General features: G+C 47.8%; 1 protein-coding gene across 2 annotated transcripts in view; it reads right to left on the reverse strand.

Annotated features, from left to right (window-relative positions):
• SDK1 (sidekick cell adhesion molecule 1) overlaps positions 1–18,596 on the reverse strand; it is a 563,777-nt gene that overhangs the window by 73,462 nt on the left and 471,719 nt on the right. For both annotated transcript variants that reach the window (XM_063143659.1, XM_063143658.1), the window contains exons 30-33: positions 16,192–16,393; positions 7,626–7,729; positions 5,062–5,132; positions 896–1,034 (exon numbers count right to left, since the gene is read on the reverse strand). In XM_063143659.1, the coding sequence (XP_062999729.1) occupies positions 896–1,034; positions 5,062–5,132; positions 7,626–7,729; positions 16,192–16,393 (516 nt within the window). The remainder of the gene's footprint in view (positions 1–895; positions 1,035–5,061; positions 5,133–7,625; positions 7,730–16,191; positions 16,394–18,596) is intronic.

An 18,596-nucleotide genomic window follows, 5' to 3' on the forward strand; every position in this document is an offset into this window, starting at 1 on the left:
TAACTGACCCTAGAACAGTTGTTTTAAAAGGATATTGTTGTTTTTATGCTTTTGATGGTTTTAAATTTTGCATATTTGTTTTCAATGTTTTGAACTTTTGTAAACCACCCAGAGAGCTTCGGCTATGGGGCGGTATATAAATGTAATAAATAAATAAAGTAAACAGGCGACAGGAGGGAACATAAAACATAGAATCGCTGGGCGAGAAGGCACCAGGGAAGCCCATTCTGGTGGATGGGATGGAAAACTCCCCAGGATCCAGCTGTATTCTCTGTGCTGCCAGTGTCAGAATGTGTAGGCAATTTGCTATAGAGACTGGATACTTGGAGACCGAAACAGACAGGCAGTCAGACGCACATGCTGGGGGACCCCTGAAAATCCATGTTTTGATGGTATTTGTTTCACCTGGAAGCCTGCGCCCTGGCCAGACAGCGGCGCCTCTGACAGCACAGCAAGTAATGTACTACTTCTGCAGCATGGACCATATTCTTTCTCTTCTCCCTAACCCTTTACTCTCCCCTCCCAATCGATAGAGACTTTAATTTGATGGACTAGGCGAGCTAGTTTTGGACACCTGATTTACTACCAGGTTCGCCACAAGGTAGGAACAGCAGAAGGCAGGAAATAATTGAGGAGGGGGTGGGTCAGATAGGAAGAAAAGAGGGGGGGGAAGGCCCACTGGATGACCTCATTGGAAGCAACATAAATCTATCAGTTGGTTAGTAGAGTGAACTTCAGAGCGCGTTCGTGAACCGTTTTTAACATCGGCCCGTCTTAATGCAAATGCCCATCAGTTCAGCATCCCTTCTAAAGCCCGGCTGTACTAAATCCGGAGTGGACGGCAAACAACCCTATTGCATTAAAACCGCATAAACGAAATGCACTGACTACTCACGTGTAAGTTCCGCTCGTAAAGCCGATGGGGGTTTGATGACTTTCGACTCCGGCCCCGGCCCTGTGCTTTCATACTCCAGCTCACGGTAATAAATGCGATATCCCAAGAGGAGGCCGTTCAAGCTCTCAACTTTTGGAGGCTGCAAGGGGTTTCCATTAAAAAGAGATCAGGTAAGACTGAAGAGATGAGGTAGAACAACTTCAATGTTTCTGTCAATTGTGGAAATAGCCGTACAGCTGGTTTGGTTTTAAGGCGATATGGATATGCGCTAGGGCTTATGCAAGATATTGTGCTGTACTGCATACTCAAATAGGTAGATGCCAGGATCTCTTGCAAAGACAACATGGCATGGGAGAGGCTTGGATTGTACAAGCATCCCAAAGAGTTGAAAGAGATGCAGCCCAGGTTCCCATCCTCTGTCGGAACAGACGCTGGGACGCAACTTGCAGCCAAGAACTTGGATATGACCAGAGAATTCCATCCCACTATCCTGTGCAGAATTGTATAGGAATCCCCTCCCTGAACAACATGACCCAAGACTAGACGGACTCATGTGGAATGACATCTTCTGCAGGGAAAAGCAGGAATCTCCCAGAGCCATCTTCTGAAATTGTCCCATGGTGGAGTAATAGCAGAAGCTCTGCAGAAGAGTGACCAACTCATGTCAGTGGTCTGGAAGGATACAGTTGGCAGTAGTATCAAAAGCCATACAGAGATCCCGGAAAATCAGCAGGGCAGTTATTTATTTGACACCCTGCCTTTCTACCAAAAGATGGCACTCAAGGTGGCTCACAAAACAATTTAAAACTCAATCAAAATATACACAATAAATCAGCATCCAACCCACAGACCCACTTAACAGTCCAAAGGTTTTTAACGCTTTATGTGTGTATGTTCTGTGTTTTAAAATTTTAAATTTTGTATACTTGTTTTATCTCAATTTTAGAATTTCTGTAAACCGCCCAGAGAGCTCTGGCTATGGGGGCGGTGTATAAGCGTAATAAATAAATAAATAAATAAATAAATAAAATTCTTGAATAAAGTGGCCTTTGCCTGCCATCAGAAGGACAGCGGAGAGAGAGAAAACCTAACCTCCTTTGGGAAGGAGTTCCAATTTTGGGAGCAGCCACCAAATGTGCCTCTGGTGGTGGAGGTCTTGAAAGAAGGGCCTGTCCAGAAGATCTTAAGGACGGAGCAGGCTTGTATGGGAGAAAGTGGTCTTTCAGGTAGCCTGGTCGCAAACCGTATAGGGTTTTATAACCAGCACTTTGAATTCTGTTTGGAAACAAACGGGTAGCCGGTGAAGCCGCTGTAACAAGGGAGTCGCACAAAGGCTGTAATCAGTCAACAGTCTGGCTGCAACATTCTGGACCAGCTGAAGGTTCTGAACAGTTTTCGAAATCATCATTCACCATTAGTATAAGTCATCAATCAGGATTTATCTGGGCAGGTATGGCATGTAAACCAAAGGCAGCCTCATCTCCCAAGTATATGCCTCATACAGTCAAGGTGGGCCTTGGGGAGTGTCTTCCATGTCCCCAGCGTACTAAATTTAACTCCAGAATAGATGTGTATATATGAAAAAAGAAGACTTGTATTCATTACATGTCCATTTCTGGAACCAGCTGGACTGTTGACACTTTACCAAAGGGGAGGTTATCAACCATTTGCAGAACTTTCTATATTCTACTACAGCTCAGCCCTTGAAATAAAGTAGTGTGGACATTTCAGATCCGCATAACTTTTTGTCACTCCCTGGGAGGGGGTGAGAAGAAACATCGTTATTCTACAGGGCCTCTTAATGTTGAATTATGATTTTGGGTCTCCTAATTCCAGATTAGCCCTTGAGAAGTCTTGCAAATAGCATATTTTAATACAGAGCTATGTCATTTGCCCGAGGCCAAGTTTCTGAATGGCCTGGGAAGCATCCGCAACATTTGGTTAATTAGAAATCTGAATAAGGATGAAAGCTGTTTACACAGGACTGTCTCGATCAGAATCTATGCGAGGGGATGTGCAGCCAATTCAATTAACTAGTCATTTGAGATAATCAAAGTTCTGATAATGAGGGTTCCACAGCATTCCCCCAATTATTTTTTCTTCCTGTCCTTCACAGAAGATTCCTGATTCACATCAAGTCCCTATTCAAAGGAGAGCAAGTCGGATTCTCTTTGGAGCCTGGATCTTAGATCAGAATCAAAAGCTATTAAGATACCCGGCACAAAGAGACCCAGGAGATAAATAGAAGGGGATGATCTTTCCTCTTTGCCTTGATAATCATACTTCTGCCTTGGAAAAGGTACTTTGCCGAAAGGTCAGGGCATCTTGTTCTTATCTGCCTTTCATGGACAAAACTCAGCTTTTGATGCAATGGATTATTTAGGATTTTCTATCTATTTCTGAGAGAGGCCCAGAGGATCTGCAGAGGCAGGGTAAAAATGATTATGAGTGACAACCAGCAAAAGGATAACAACAAATTGTTTACACTGTGTAATGTGGGCAAATTCTTGGATCAGAGGAGGAAATAGACCAGAACAAAACTTCAAAGTTAACATTAATACCAAAAGGAATGTGGAAATCAGTCTTGAACCAGGGAACAGCCGGTTTCTTCAACAGAACAGTCTCAATTCATTCGGTGGAGGGTTTGTAACAATGAGCTGAGGAGCTTAAAGCCTCGGCAGCTAATTCGGCTTTATGGACTCGCTAACAAAGCGTTAAAAAGTCACCTTGCACAGGGCAACCTGCAGGAACTCCCTCTTCACCTGTGTTCGCTAAGCATTTAAGCGGGAGTATGGGCTTATTTTACATTTTTTATTTGAAAACTATAGCGTGTCGAAATTGCTGAGCACCCAAATAACATAAGCGCGGTAATGACATGTAATTGCCTTCAATTCCCTGGTGCAACTATCCCATTACGTTTTCATGAAATAAAAAGCACCCAATTATCTAAACTGCCACCTATTTCACATTCATTATCCACCCCAAATCTATCAACAGGATCAACCTTTCTGCCTACATTGTCCTCCGCTCTTGTTTCTGCGTGTTCTGCGGCGTGATTGACTGAGAGGTGGGTCGCTGATTGATACCTGCACGAGGCGCTTTGGGGGAAAAAGAGTAAACGTGCCTCACGTTTGTTCGGCGTTTTGTAACGGAGAAGGGTTACTGCGATGCGGCTATCTTCCCTGCCTGCCTGCAGGAGGCGGATTCCGTGTCTGCGATACAGCAGTGACGGTGGCATTTATAAAGGAAAAGGGTTCCAACCCGAAAAGGTGCAGGGTCTCAGGGCACATTCTGATGTGATGCTGGGCCTTGCCTGAGAGCAGCCTTCTCCCCAGCCTGGCACCCTCAAGAGGTGTTGGGCTACAACTCCCATAATTCCTAGCCAGCTGATGAACACTGAAGTGCAGCAGCTCTGGAGGGTTGGGAAAGAACAGCCTAGAGGTCAGCGGAGTAGTACCTCAAGCCCAGGGGCCAAATCTGGTCTATGGGGGAGGGTTTCCCAATCCACACCCACTTCTCCTGCCCCCCGGCAGGCTGCTGGCTCCGATTTCGGTGGGGCTGTGAATTCACGCCTAGTTCCATTAAGAACCAGCCAGAACTCTAAAGGAGCTATCCAAGGGAATGAACGCAATCCCCCAAACAAGTTCAGCACCCTGGATAGCTCCTTTAGCTTTCTGGCTGGGACTGACTAAAACTCAGACTGGATTCACTGAAATCAGAGCCACCAGCTGCCACTGCCTCGCCCCCTCCCCCCAATTTTGTGCCATTTCCCCCTTCCCCATTCTGAAAGGTTGAAATACCTCTCCTAAGGCTTTAGTTACTGGTAGCAAGAGCGTTAAGCTAAAATACGCTGGCAGTTTTGATATATTTGGCTTCATCCCCACTGGCCTTCATCCCTGCCCACTTCTTTCCTGCGGCCCCCGAGAACCTCTGCAATGAAATCTGGCCCTCGGACTGGGAGAGGCTAAGCACCCCTGCTGTAGGGGCTCAGGCTTTGTTCGGCGCCCTCTTCAGGGCAGAAGGGAACCAGGAAGCGCCGAGTCTCCCCCTGTGAGAAACTGGCCAGCGGTTTGAATTCTCTGCATTGGCCTGGCCTGGTATTAATCCCCGGTCGCCTGCTCCTAGTCAACAGAGCACTGTTTTCCGGGCTTTTCTGGGCTACTAACCTTCCACTGCACAAGTACAGAGGACGTCGTGTGCGGGGTCGCAGACACAGAATTCGGCGGTTCGCCGGGAACTAAAAAAAAAAGAGAGAACAGAAATAAAAAATGAGAAACGAGCAGTAAATCCATCCCGTCGGTGAACGATCCTTCTTTCTGTGTGTTGCTGCTGAGGCCTAGCCATGCTGTGAGTGGGGGCCTCCTCCCTCCCCCCCAAAAACCCGGCACCTTGAGAAGCCCAGCTGCCTAAGCCTGCTTCCAGTGCCTATCCTACCTGCGCAGCACACTCACGCAGAATGCATCGGGGACAAAGCCGGGGAGGTTTATCTGGCACTCCCAGCTCTCCATGCTAAAATGCTCTGCCACCAGCAGCAGGCTGGCTTGGCAAAAGAAATCCACTGAGTTCGCTGAGCAGGTGAGAAGCTTTCACAGTTAATCGCTTTTGTTGTACGGAGGCCAGGGGGTGCGTCGGGTTCTCTAAAACTCTGCCCGAAGTGAGCATGCGGGGGGGGGGACACAACTTAAAATTCATGGGGATGAGTTCCAGAACATCAGCCGTGTTAGTCTGCTGCAGACAGAGAGAGGGAGGGAGGGAGGGAGGGAGGAGGCAAACAACGGCGCCTTAAAGCTAAGGCTGGTATTCAAAGAGCAACTTCCAGCACCTCCGAGGCCCGTGGGCTGGGCGCCTGCAAAGGTTTTTGCCTCTGTACAATATAACAAATTGCGTTTGCCAGGGCACTCCGGCCCCGTTCCCCAGTGATGTGGGGCTGGACTGATAGAGAAATGGCCCTATCTGCGTGGTCCTTTGGATTGTAGCCGAACTGATATATCCAGGGGAGGAACACGACACTACATCTCAAAGGAAAGGGAGAGTCTGGACTTCTTTATAATAGTAAGGGCTGGTTTACATAAATGCCCCCACCCCCCAAAAAAAATTCAAATGAACAAGTGGATCTGCCCGAGGCACTTGATGTGTCCGGAGAGTGACGCAACTCACACTAAAGTCTCTCGTGCATGATGCTAAAAAAAAGTGCTTTTCAATCTCTTGCACGCTTTCTGAGTCTGTTATGAATGCAGACAAGGAAGGAAAGCTTCAGAAATTCTGAACACCCCTCCCGCTCTTGCATCAGCAGTAGATTCAGCAGTTGCTGAGTGATGTAAGGGGCCGGTGGACTTCGGCCTGGCCCTCTAAAGACTTTGGCCTGGCTTCTCTCAATATGAGCAACTTGTCTCCTGAGCAAAGATCAAGCTCCTGTTGGATGCCTGAACATCCTTCTCTGCTGACCTGCTAGCTAGTTTATCAAAAGGTTTAGCATTACATTGATGGTGTACCATCAATGTACATTGATGGTGCTATATAAATAAATAATAATAATAATAATAGCATTAGGGAGGCCCTGAGTTAGCAGACAGGGTAGTCAATTTCTGACTAAGAGCTTCTTTAAATGAGTGTGTCATCGCACGCTCATTACTGGCCACTCACAGACATTCGTGGGTCACTCTGATGCCACCATCAGCCTCCCATGCATCTCTCGCTCCATTATCACATTCTAGCCCTAAAAATAAAACCTCAGAAAACTCAGCTCTTCTGGGATAAATCAATATTTGTTGGGTTTTCCTGCCATGTGCAGGCAAAATTGTGCTATAAAATGCCCACTAGAGGGCACTGTCTCTCATCTCACTTCTCTCATCCTCATGTAATTACAGCTCATTGCAGCTGGGAAAGAGATGCAGGAAGCAGAGCCATGGTAAGGGAATACCATTTCCTCCCATCTGAAGGAGCTCTAGATCCTGGCCTCCCTAGTTTAGGCATGGCTGTGCCCATCTGAAAGAGCTCTAGATTTCGGCCTTCCTGGTTTAGTCATGGTTGCGCCTCTGAAACTCCAGCCCTGACATACCCACACTGCATTGAGTAGGGATGTTTATGTGTGCATAAGGGCAGACTGGAGCAATTACTGTGCCCTCACATTGGCCTCCTTTACCTGGAACAAAAGCACCAGATGCTCGCCTGTGACACAGAATGCACTTTGCGGCCGTAAATTGCTTTCTGTCTGTAACAACTAGCAGGCTAAAATGTTTATGCTTGCTGGACATGCACTTCTCTCTCTCTCTCTCTCTCCCCTTCTCTCAGGTTCAACCATTTAGCACTTCTGCAGCCGAGAAGTGGATTCCGAGTGAAAACAATTGAAGAAAGTACTCCTAACGTACACTCAATTCGGCATTCATTTTTAATGTTCCTCAGTAAATTATTCAATTTCAGGAAAGATAATGGTTAGTTAGCACAGAACCTGGAAGACAATCAAACTGGATTTAATTCAGTTTGGAGGCTCCTGACAGCAAGATTCATTATCTGGAAAAACTGCAGGAAGGCTGGCTAACTGGGAGGCTATACCATGTCAACAATACCCACACAGTGGGGTCTGACGGTACATATTTTCCGGCCCTCTAATCCCAACATGCGATGTCGGGAATGAATGAGCTGGGAAGTGCATTGCCTGAAGACCGATGGTGAAATAAACCCCACCATGCTCAGTTTCTACCCCAAGCCGGCTGTCTGCCTTGGGCCTCACCGTCCTGTAGCGTGGTGACCGCTTCCGTCTCAGTGCCAAAGTTGCTGTCTCCGATATCGTTGGTTGCTTTCAGACGCAGCTTGTAAGACGTAAACGGGTTCAGCCTATGAAACAGAACATGGTTTGAATGGTTTTAGTTTTTGTGAACCACCCGGGGAGCTTCAGCTATTGGGCGGTATAAAAACGCAATAAATAAATAAAATTTAAAAAACCATTGCTGTTTTTAATGCTTTCTTCTTTATTTATTTATTTATTTATTTATTTATTACGTTTCTATACCGCCCAATAGCCAGAGCTCTCTGGGCAGTTCACAAAAATTAAAAACATTCAAAGTATAAAACAACAGTATAAAACCATCATATAAAATACAATATAAAAGCTCAACCAGATAAAAACAGCAGCAATGCAAAATTACAAACTTAAAACACCAAGATAAAATTTATTTATAGACTGTTAAAATGCTGGGAGAATAAAAAGGTCTTCACCTGGCGTCTAAAAGCATATAATGTAGGTGCCAAGCGAACCTCCTTAGGGAGCTCGTTCCACAGCCGGGGTGCCACAGCAGAGAAGGCCCTCCTCCTGGTAGCCCCCTGCCTCAATTCCTTTGGCAGGGGCTCACGGAGAAGGGCCCCTGTAGATGATCTTAAGGTCCGGGCAGGCACATATGGGAAGAGGCGTTCCTTCAGATAACCTGGCCCCAAACCGTTTAGGGCTTTGAATGTCAATACCAGCACTTTGAATCGGGCTCGGACCTGGACTGGCAGCCAATGAAGTTGTAAAAGGACTGGCGTAATGTGATCTCGCTGGCCAGTCCCTGTTAGTAAACGGGCTGCCCTGTTTTGTACCAGCTGAAGTTTCTGGACTGTTTTCAAAGGCAGCCCTGCATATAATGCATTGCAGTAATCCAAACAAGAGGTTATCAGAGCATGGATAACTGTAGCTAGGCTATCTCTGTCCAGATAAGGGCGCAGTTGGTATATCAGCCTAAGCTGATAAAAGGTGCTGTAAAGTGCCCAGAGAGCTTCAGCTGTGGGGCAGTATAGAAGTGTAATAAATAAATAAAAACCAGTGGACAGAACAGGGATAAAGGCCTTCTCTCTGTCTAGCCACACAGCCGCCTCACAAACCATTCTCCCAAACGAAAAGTCTCGGCGTGGCTCATAGTATCCAAGCTGTCTTCCTTTTAGCTGAAGCCATGTTCAACCCAACAAGGGTGTTCCTCATGCCCTTTCTCCCCCCCCCCTCAATAACTTTGTCTGAAAATCGTACGGAGAGTTTTTCTGAGGGAAAGCTCAGAGAAACTCTCCGTACGGTTCTCAGGCAAAGAGATTGCTCAGGGCTGGATCTACACTAGTTTCATAGCAGTGTTGAAGTTCACTGGTAACTGTGGGGGCACACTACACTTTGCAAATACTGCTTCCATTGTGTGGCTTCCTGCTTCTTATTCCACATTATCCAAACTACCGGTAAAAATGTCCTTGTATGTCTTTTCGGGGTTCTCCTAGAACCATCTTTGTCACTTGAGGCTCAGGTGGCCTCAGTGGCACGGAGTGCTTTCTACCAACTTCGGTTGGTGGCCCAGCTACGCCCCTATCTGGACAGGGATAACCTAGCTTCAGTTGTCCATACTTTGGTAACCTCCAAATTAGATTACTGCAATGCCCTCTACACGGGGCAGCCTTTGAAGACGGTTCGGAAGCTGCAGCTTGTGCAAAATGCGGCGGCCAGATTGATAGCTGGAACAGGGAGGTTTGAGCATATAACACCGATTCTGGCCCGCTTGCATTGGCTGCCCATATGTTTCCGAGCCCAATTCAAGGTGCTGGTCTTAACCTATAAAGCCCTACACGGCTTGGGACCACAATACCTGATGGAACGCCTCTCCTGACATGAACCTTCCCGTACACTGCGCTCCACATCCAAGGTCCTCCTCTGAGTGCCTACTCTGAGGGAAGCTCGGAGGATGGCAACAAGGGAGAGGGCCTTCTCAGCGGTGGCCCCCTGACTGTGGCATGATCTTCCCGATGAGGCTCGCCTGGTGCCAACATTGTTATCTTTTCGGCGCCAGGTCAAGACTTTTCTCTTCTCCCAGGCAGTTTAACAGCATTTAACAACGTTAAGTTTGTTTTTAATGGACCCCAGAATTGTTGTTTTTAAATGGATACTCTTGTTTTTATACTGTTTTTTTAATGTTTTTTTTTAATTTTTGTGTACTTTTAATGTTTACTATTTTTAATTGTTGTAAACCGCCCAGAGAGCTTCGGCTGTGGGGCGGTCTATAACTGTAATAAAATAAAATAAATAAATAAATAAATAAATTACCAGGTGTAAGTGCGCAAGAGGGCTGGAGCATTACCAGGTGTGGCTGTGGCCCAGGTCTGAATTGCTAACCAGGACAGTAAAGCCTGGGATCTATGAGGTCATATGCAGTGTGTCAGGACCACCTTTGAGCATCAAAGGGGAAAATAACACACCCCTAACCAGCCAACTCATGGACTCTTCCTGTTCTATTTGTATCTGCTACTCACACTCCAAATCTGTCCATGGGAGGGTTGAAAGCATTAGATTATGCTCTCTAATCATCGAATTTTGGGGTACCAATGAAAGGAATCCAGATGATTTAACTGCTATTTGCATTTTCTGCCTCTGGCGCCAAAATACCTTGAGCTGTTCCCAAAAGTTTCTTTGCAGAGAAGGGGCAGATCTTCACAAGATTTAAAGCAAAAAGCACCCCCAGATATACTAACGGCTTTCAGCAGTGTCCATATGTAACCCCGCAGTCTTCAGCTAGGAGGTGGGAGTTGAAATCAGAAACCAACCACACACACACACACTTATAGGTTTCCAACCTTCCCAAGTGCCAGGTGCATTTTTCTTAGCGAACCGTCTTTAGGATTTATAACTGAATGGGAACCTTTTGTAAATTTTATGAAGGGACGAGAAAAAGATGACTTGTATATCTGTGGATTCAACCAATAACGTAGGAAATCTTAAGAGAGAAATTGGTGATTTGGAGTTGATAGTGATAGAGTAAGAATAATACTTACTCTAATACTAATACTGGGAGGATCGAGAAGAGGATCTCTTCTCGATCCTCCCAGAGTGCAGGACACGGAATAACGGGCTCAAGTTAAAGGAAGCCAGATTCCAGCTGGACATCAGAAAAAACTTCCTGACTGTTAGAGTAGTACGACCATGGACCCAGTTACCTAGGGAGGTTGTGGGCTCTCCCACACTAGAGGCCTTCAAGAGGCAGCTGGACACCATCTGTCAGGGATGCTTTAGGGTGGATTCCTGCATTGAGCAGGGGGTTAGACTCGATGGCCTTGTAGGCCCCTTCCAACTCTGCTATTCTATGATTCTATGATTCTATGAATAATAATAATAATAATAACAACAACATTGTTACCTATTTTTGCTGGGGAGAATGTTGGAAGAACATTTTATGTTTGTGTTTTTTGTTTGTTCGTTGTTGTTTTTTGGGTTTTTTTTGCTCTGTAATGTTTTTATTTATTTATTGGTGTTTGGAAATAATAAGAAAAGATTAAACCGCGAACCGGTGCGGCCCTTCTTGTGGCAATCAAACAGCATCCGCCCCTGCCGGCTTTGCAGGAGACATCCATGGATTTATCCAAGGGCAGCCTGAGCGGCAGAGGGACAGCTGGCACGGTCTCCCCAGCCGCACGCTTCTTGGTTAATCTACTAGACAGTGCTGCGGGAGCGCTATTTTTCATCGCAGTTGCGTTTCCAACTAATACTGTTACTCAGCTTATTTAACACAGACAGTGACAGGGGAATCCCTGCAGGTTTTCTGTGTACTCAGTGACTTTAAGATATGCAAAGGCTGACTTCCAGCTGAGGTGACTTCAGCAGAAGCTTCCAGGGTAGCCAGCGGGAGACTCCCTTTTGAGCCACTAACAAGGTCTGCAGGAGTTCAGAGTCGCGCATAATAGGCTTAGCTAATTAATCGGTTAAAGTCAGTCCAGGGCCTTGGTCCTGTAGGGCCAACTAGCAATACAGATAAAACTACCGGGGACAGATGATTAAACACGGTGGGATAAAACGCACTGGGATAGGCGGCATGTTAAATTGCTTTGAGGGATGCCCACAAGGAAAATGCGCTTTGGAAAGGAGCCAACACATACGTTCCTCAGGTCTCGCTATTAGACAGTTGTGACTGCACTGATCCTGGAGAAGGAGGGCAGGCTGCTTCCGTTCACACATGCACCGTTTGGAGCTACCACGATCGTAGAAACTGCCATGGGAGAGTAGCTGTAAGGTTCATATGTGACATTTCTCCACATGAAGGAGATGGCAGGATGGCTCAGAGGCCACCAATTTGGATGGCTGCCAAAGGGGATTGGAGAAATTCCTGCAAGAGGAGACGATCAATGGCTCTATGCTACCTCCAGCATCAGAGGGTAGTATGCCTCTGTACACCAGTTGCTGGGGAACATGGGTGGGAGGGCGCTGTTGCACTCCTGTCCTGCTTGTGGTTGGCCACTGTGGGAAGGGAATGCTGGACTACATGACTCCTTGGTCCGATCCAGCAGGGTTCTTATGAAAGAAAAGGCAACTGTTTGCATTCATTAGACGATGGGACACAGCTTCTGTTTGATCAATTTCCTTCAGTACAAGAATATGAAGCTTTGATATTAAAAATAGAAATAAAAGCTCTTCATTGGACAGGATGAAAGGCCAGATCTTTTTTATTTTATTGACTGATTTATTGATTGATTTAAATATTAGGCTGCCTTTCAGGGTGGAACCCTCCCAGGGTGGCATAGAAAATAAAAACAAAGAGTTTCTAATGCTCAGTGGATGTAAAAAGTAAAAGAGAAGCCTCTTTGGAGGGATGCCTGTGGTGGACGGTCTCTATGGATCTTTTAAGTGTACGAAAGGCTCAGGAACAGCCAGGCCAAGCCATGGACGGACATACAGGAGCTGGCCCCTGAGCTTGGGAAGAGGTTTGTGGGATCAAATCCCAGGAAGATTCAGGCCATAGGAAGCTGCCTTAAAGGATCTGTCTCCTTAACCCAGGAGTGTCTTCTCCAACAGGCAGGGGCTTTCCAGGGTTTCCGGCAAAGAAAGTGCTTGGTCCTTTTTAAAAAAACAAGTGAACATGTTCAAGATGCCGGGGAATTGACCCAGGTCTTTTTGTTTGCAAAGCGGGTGCTCTAAGAGGCGGCGAAGTAGGGTCAAGTTCCGGGTGGAGGTAAGGCAGGAGGACTGAGTTCCAGGAACAACAGAGCAGACAATAAAAAGAGGCAGATGAACATTCAGGAATGGGGAACAAGGATGCCGGGCAGGTAGCACCAGCAAGGTAAGAGGAAGGGGTCACCAAAGGTGCAGGGAAAGAAAAGGGAAGCAGCCTGAGGACACGCAAGGACAACCAGGTCTTGCTGCATCACAGTCCAGTTGCTCTGGGGCAGAGCTGTAAGCCAACCCAAGCTCTTTCCTGTCCCATTTGCGAGGAGGCGGAAGTCAATCAAGCCAAGGCAACCGTGTGCATCTCCACTGTGGTTCCGTTAGCCAGAGCGACATCTGGTTTTGAGGAATGAGCCTTGATGTCATGCAGCAGGAGGAGGGGAGGTCTGGAAAGGAGGAAGGGACAAGGTTCAAAGGGAGGAGATCCGTGCGGTACGTGCAGGACGCGTCAGCTTCAAGCCCCGGTCAGTATCAGGGCTGCGAAGGGCCCTCGGAGCGCTGCTGCAGGTTGGAGCAGGCGGCGTCGTGCTCGCTGTGTTCAGTATAAGGCAGCGTTATGCATTCCTGGATGAGCAGGGAAGGGAGCGAGTAGCGGCAGAGTCTTGCTACAGGCGCGGCGAGTCATTTCCTGACATTTGACTCAGAATGTTTTCGAAATTCGGCCTTAGCCAAACCTGAGTCCAAACTGCCTCGCCCTGACCAAATCTCTGAGTTTTCCAATCCAGGGTCCTTCGCAGTGCTCCAGATGCAAGAATACAGTGCAGGGCTCTCTAGGCATAAAAATATTGGGTTGTGTTTGTTTTAAAACCCCTGCAAACACTACTTTTTTTTTTAAAGTGGACATTACAAATGTTAGGGAGCAAAGGAACTCGGGGAGCAGCTTTCTCTAGAGTCAGATCATAGGTCCATCTAAACCAGCGTTGCTGACACTGACTAGCAGGAAGGGGTCTCCAAGGGTTTGGGGCAGGAGCTTTTTCTGCCCTACCCGGAGTAGCCGGGGATCGAACCGAGAACCTTCCGTATGCAGAGCGGAGGCTCTACCACGGATCCACAGAGCCTCCCTCCGTGGGCACATACATCCACAGAGAAGCATGCATACAGTGCGTGCACAGCTTGCAATATGCATCTTTTAAGGAAAAACAGCAACAACAACCCAGTGATTAATATTGGAAGACAAATCATGGGAAAACAGATGCGAAAATGAACTAAAGGGAAAGGAGATTGATTCATCCAGCCTTGCATCCAGCATCCCATTTTGCTAGTGAAAATTATCACCAGAGGGAGCAATCCCCTGTATTTACAAATGTAAAGAAGAAGAAGAAAATTGCAGCAAACTGCTTTTAATTCAGTGCCAGAAAACCGTATCCCATGACCCAGCCTTCTTTAGCAGTACGCCAACAGCATTGTCAAAACAGCCTTAATTTCCTACAGCAGGTTGTGGGGTGGGGGGGGGGGAGAGGGATGGGAGAGAGGAACAGCAACGGGCAAGTCTCCTTGAAGGTACAGGGTGGCTGTGGTGGCCACCGTTACAAGAATTTTAATTCCGGCACAATCTAATGAAGGCTGGATAACGGCAGTTTAAACAGGGCGATGTTATCTCTTCATTCCTCAGTATGGCAATACAGATAAAATTGCCCTCATTTCATCTGAAAACAAGATAAGGAGCTCACGGAGACGGCATCTCAATGCACGGATGGGAATGAATTTCAACAATCATGGCCCCCCAAAAGGGGGGATTTCAGGACCGTTTGGAAATTCCTGCATTGCTGGCGAGCCAAGTGAGAGGAAAGGAAAGCCTGCCAATTGTCTTATGAGGAAATAATTGGAAAACCATTTGTCTGGGGTTAAAATCTTGCCCTCCCATCTGACGAAGAGTTCTCCCACACAGAGGCTGACTGAGAAGGGGCCTGGTCCTCGCTGTTCCTTCCCTACAACAGCAGAGGGAGAGAGGCGTGGATTTATGTAGGCAGACACTGTGGCAAAGCAGGGACTTGCTAGAAACTCTTCCTTCCTCACGGATTTATCACAATATTTTCGCCTTATTCCAGTTTCAGCAGCTCTTTCCTCAAGTGTGTGTGTGTGTGCAATCAGCTGGGAACTGAATCAGAACAATGGTCCCACATGACACACTATAATGCCATTTTGTTCAACAACGCCCGTCCCCGTGACCAAGAACCCTGTATAACATTTACAATGAAATAAGGCTCATTCGATGAAGGTCACCTGCAACATTAACTAGCAGCTTCCTCCTTAAAGCTTCTGCCCTTTTTATTGGTTCCTGCTCAAGGTGGCAGCAGCATTACAGATGCACAGGCTCTTAACTGCACCTTAATTACTCAGCGCTTGTTCCCCATGTGGGAGGGGAAATGTTAATTGTTGATTTCCTCCATTGTTCTTCCCATCTTTCATTGAGAAATGGTATGATTTTGCAGTACAAAAAACAAACAAACAGAAGAAATGGGTGAGCCCATTCTATCTTCTTAACTGGATGAGGTAGCGTAGGCTGAGAAATGCCGAGAGCTAGCCAGTAAATCTCATGGCCAAATGGAGATTTGAGCCCAAGATTTCCTGGTCCAGTCTCTACCTTCTACTTCAAGGGGGAGGCAACCTGGCGCCCTCCAGGTGTTTGGGTCTACAGCTTCCATAAACCCCAGCCAATACGGCCAACAGACTGGGATTATTGGACTTGAATCCAAAACATCTGGAAAGTAGCAAGTGCCCTTCTCCTCATCCACCTACTCTACCACAACAACCAAATCTTGAATTTGGCCACACACATTCAGAACCCATACAATGCCTGTGTGCAGATCCAAGATGGCGGTGCCCATGTCCTAGGCCCAACCACTTCAAGACACCTGCACGGACTGTGAAGCAACACTGTGTAAAGGTACCTGGGAATTCAAAGTGGAGTGAGGACAGAGGCACACTGGTGCAAATTTTACACACAAACCCTACCCTTAGGCCACAGCTAGACCTAAGGTTTATCCTGGGATCATCCAGTGTTCACCCCTGCCTGAGCACTGGATGCCCTGTGTGTCACGATCCAGGGATAAACCTTAGGTTTAGCTATGGCCTAAGTCAACACCCTACTAGGGTGTCTAATTAGTCTACATTAGTTCCCATCACATCATTAGCTTTAACAGGCCTACTCTTGAGAAAGCAGATGGAGACTTACAACCTTGGATTGAATCATGAGTTTATCGGTCTCCAAGGAACTTCGAAGCGAGGCTTTCATCTCCCTCCCTACAACGGGGGAAGACTTTCTTTGGCGCTTTGAGGCAAGAAGATGCTCTCTGTGTCAAGGTATGTTGGGCTTCCCCCCACCCCCTATTTCCTGCTGTGAGTGTCTAAGCGATACCTGTCAATTGTACAGGAGGTGGCTTCGTGACTGACGGAGGAAGAATACGTTTGCCAGTCACCCCCGGGCAGCTCCTTCGTTTGCACTGTGAAGTAGCGTATTGGAGAAGACCCGTCGCTTCCAGGAACCCAGTGCAGTTGTAAACTCCGGGACGTCACTTCAGACTGGGGGATTCTCAATTCCCTGGGGGGAGCCGGTCGTTCTGAAATTAAAGATGAAGGCTTTATTGTTCTCCAAGCAAATTTAAGCTAAACGGAACCTCGTGGTATTAACAGAACTCCCCCAAATTCAGTACCGCCCGGCCCAAGTATTCTTGCACGGTGATGCATCGGTGCTGAAGATGCCGATTTTGCTCCCTCCGGATCAAACTTTGCTTCCCTGGGCCTCGAGTGCCATCCGGTAGCTGTGCCTTTAAATAGCCGCGAAGCAAAAGGCAGGCTTCACGCTTGCTGTGCTTTAAATGTCGCCAAGGTTAGAGAACACCTACAGTTTCCATTCAGAGTTAAATCAATACCTGGCCGAGGCTGGCAATCAAATGGCTGAGGAGAGCACGGCCTGAGGAAGACCCAAGCCCTGCCTTGAACCAAAGTGCATGAGACCACAGCCGCCTCCTTTGATCCTGCCCCAGCGTTCCCCCAGTGCGGATAGCTTCCCATTCAGGTTCTGGCCCTGGGCTCTGCCTGGCTTCATCATTGCCACACTCTGGTAGCCGGATCCTCTCTTCTGTCAGGCTCAATATGTGCTCTGTGAGCACTGAATAACACTTCAGTTTGCCTATGTTATCTGGGCTGAAGGGGGGGAAAGCCGCCACTCAGAAAGGTGCGGAGGGTGAGAAAGAGGAATCAGGATTCCCTGCTTATAAAAGGCCAAATTCTCCATCAGTGGAAACGTAAAACAAACAGCACATGTTCGTGCCAGGCACACTGGGATTTAGAGACCCACTACCCCTCCTCAGTGGGAGAGACCGCCTGCCCCCTCTCATTGCCTCCTCCTTTCTCTGCCCCAGATAAGTGTGCTGGACCATGAGGGGGCACAGGAAGGAGGAGGGGGCAGAGGGCACCCCCAAGCAGGCGACAGGCAGGGCACCATTCAACCGGCACCTCCTTGCAAGTCGCCCATGTGGGCTCCCCATCCTCATGAGCTCCTCCTGTCCTATGACCTGCAACCGCCGCAGTTCAACAACCCTTGACGTCTCCAGTTAAAGGAACAACAGGGTCCAGGGGGCTATCTTGATGCCGTCTTTGCCCTGGGGTGGTTCTGAATCACCGCTGCATCAGTTATACGACGAAGCCACCCCGGGGGCAAAGAGGTGAAGATCTGCAGCTTAAAAGTCAGGGATTTACCCCGACATTCCAGCCAGAGCAGGGCCAGTCTGGCTCTTCCACTCCAGAGCCATGTCAGGGGCTTTCCTGGGTGGAAAGTGACCTCCTATTGGTCGCCGTCCACCTGGGCTTTTTCTCCACCTCCTCGTCGCAGAGGCTGCCCCTTTGCGCAGGATCTCGTCCACCTCCTCCTGCAGAGACAGCTGGGTCTTTCCTTCCCCAGCCTTGCTTTCAGGGGATGTTCCCCCCGCCTTTTCCCGGATTCACATTCATATAAAAATAGGCTTTCCGGCGCTGGGCACACACCTGGGCAGAGGACTTGAGGCATGCCTGGCACTGGAAACCCTGCGCTTTTGCTGCAGTGTTGGGATTAGCTGCCGCCACTCTGCAGCAGTGAAAGCGTAGGGGTTTGACTCATCGTGGCAGCAACCCCCTGCCGTGTAGACAGGCCCCGGATGATGGCTAGTACTGAGCTCCGTGGACTCTCCACTGGCAAAACAGCCATGTGTGTTTCACACGTGCATATTTACACTGTTTCCCCCTCCCCCATTGCTACACCATCATCAAACGGGATGTGTGAATCAGCCTCCATGCATCCCACAACCCTCTTCTTGCACTCAATCACTCTGAAGCCTTAGCTTTAGACTACTCAGCCAGCCCCACCGCCATTCTGGGGGTAGTGAATGGTTAACCCTCGTGCACGAGACGCAAACGGCGGCAGTGGCAGCACCTGAATTCAGAACTCTCCCCTGGCCCTGTCTCTCAGCGCCCATTGATTCCGATAGAAAAACTCCATAGAGTAAGGAATAATTGTTTAATTGTTTATCACGGAGATCGATTAAAATGTGTGGCATGTAATAAAGCAGGCATTGATTGGCGACGCCGTGGTGCCGGCCTTTGAGAAACTCATTCAATTCAACTCCGTCAGCACCCGTTTCCGTAAACAGGCACGTCTGGCTGCCCGAATGTCCAACAGGCTTCCACAAAGAACAGCTTTTGTTTGGGGGGGGTTGTTTCTCTCTCCGCTGCCCCCCCCACCTCTCTGAAAAACATTTCCTTTATAGCTCAGCATCCCTTAGCAGT

Source organism: Elgaria multicarinata, chromosome 17 (genome assembly GCF_023053635.1).
Source record: "Elgaria multicarinata webbii isolate HBS135686 ecotype San Diego chromosome 17, rElgMul1.1.pri, whole genome shotgun sequence".
In the NCBI taxonomy this organism is placed as follows: Eukaryota; Metazoa; Chordata; class Lepidosauria; order Squamata; family Anguidae; genus Elgaria; species Elgaria multicarinata.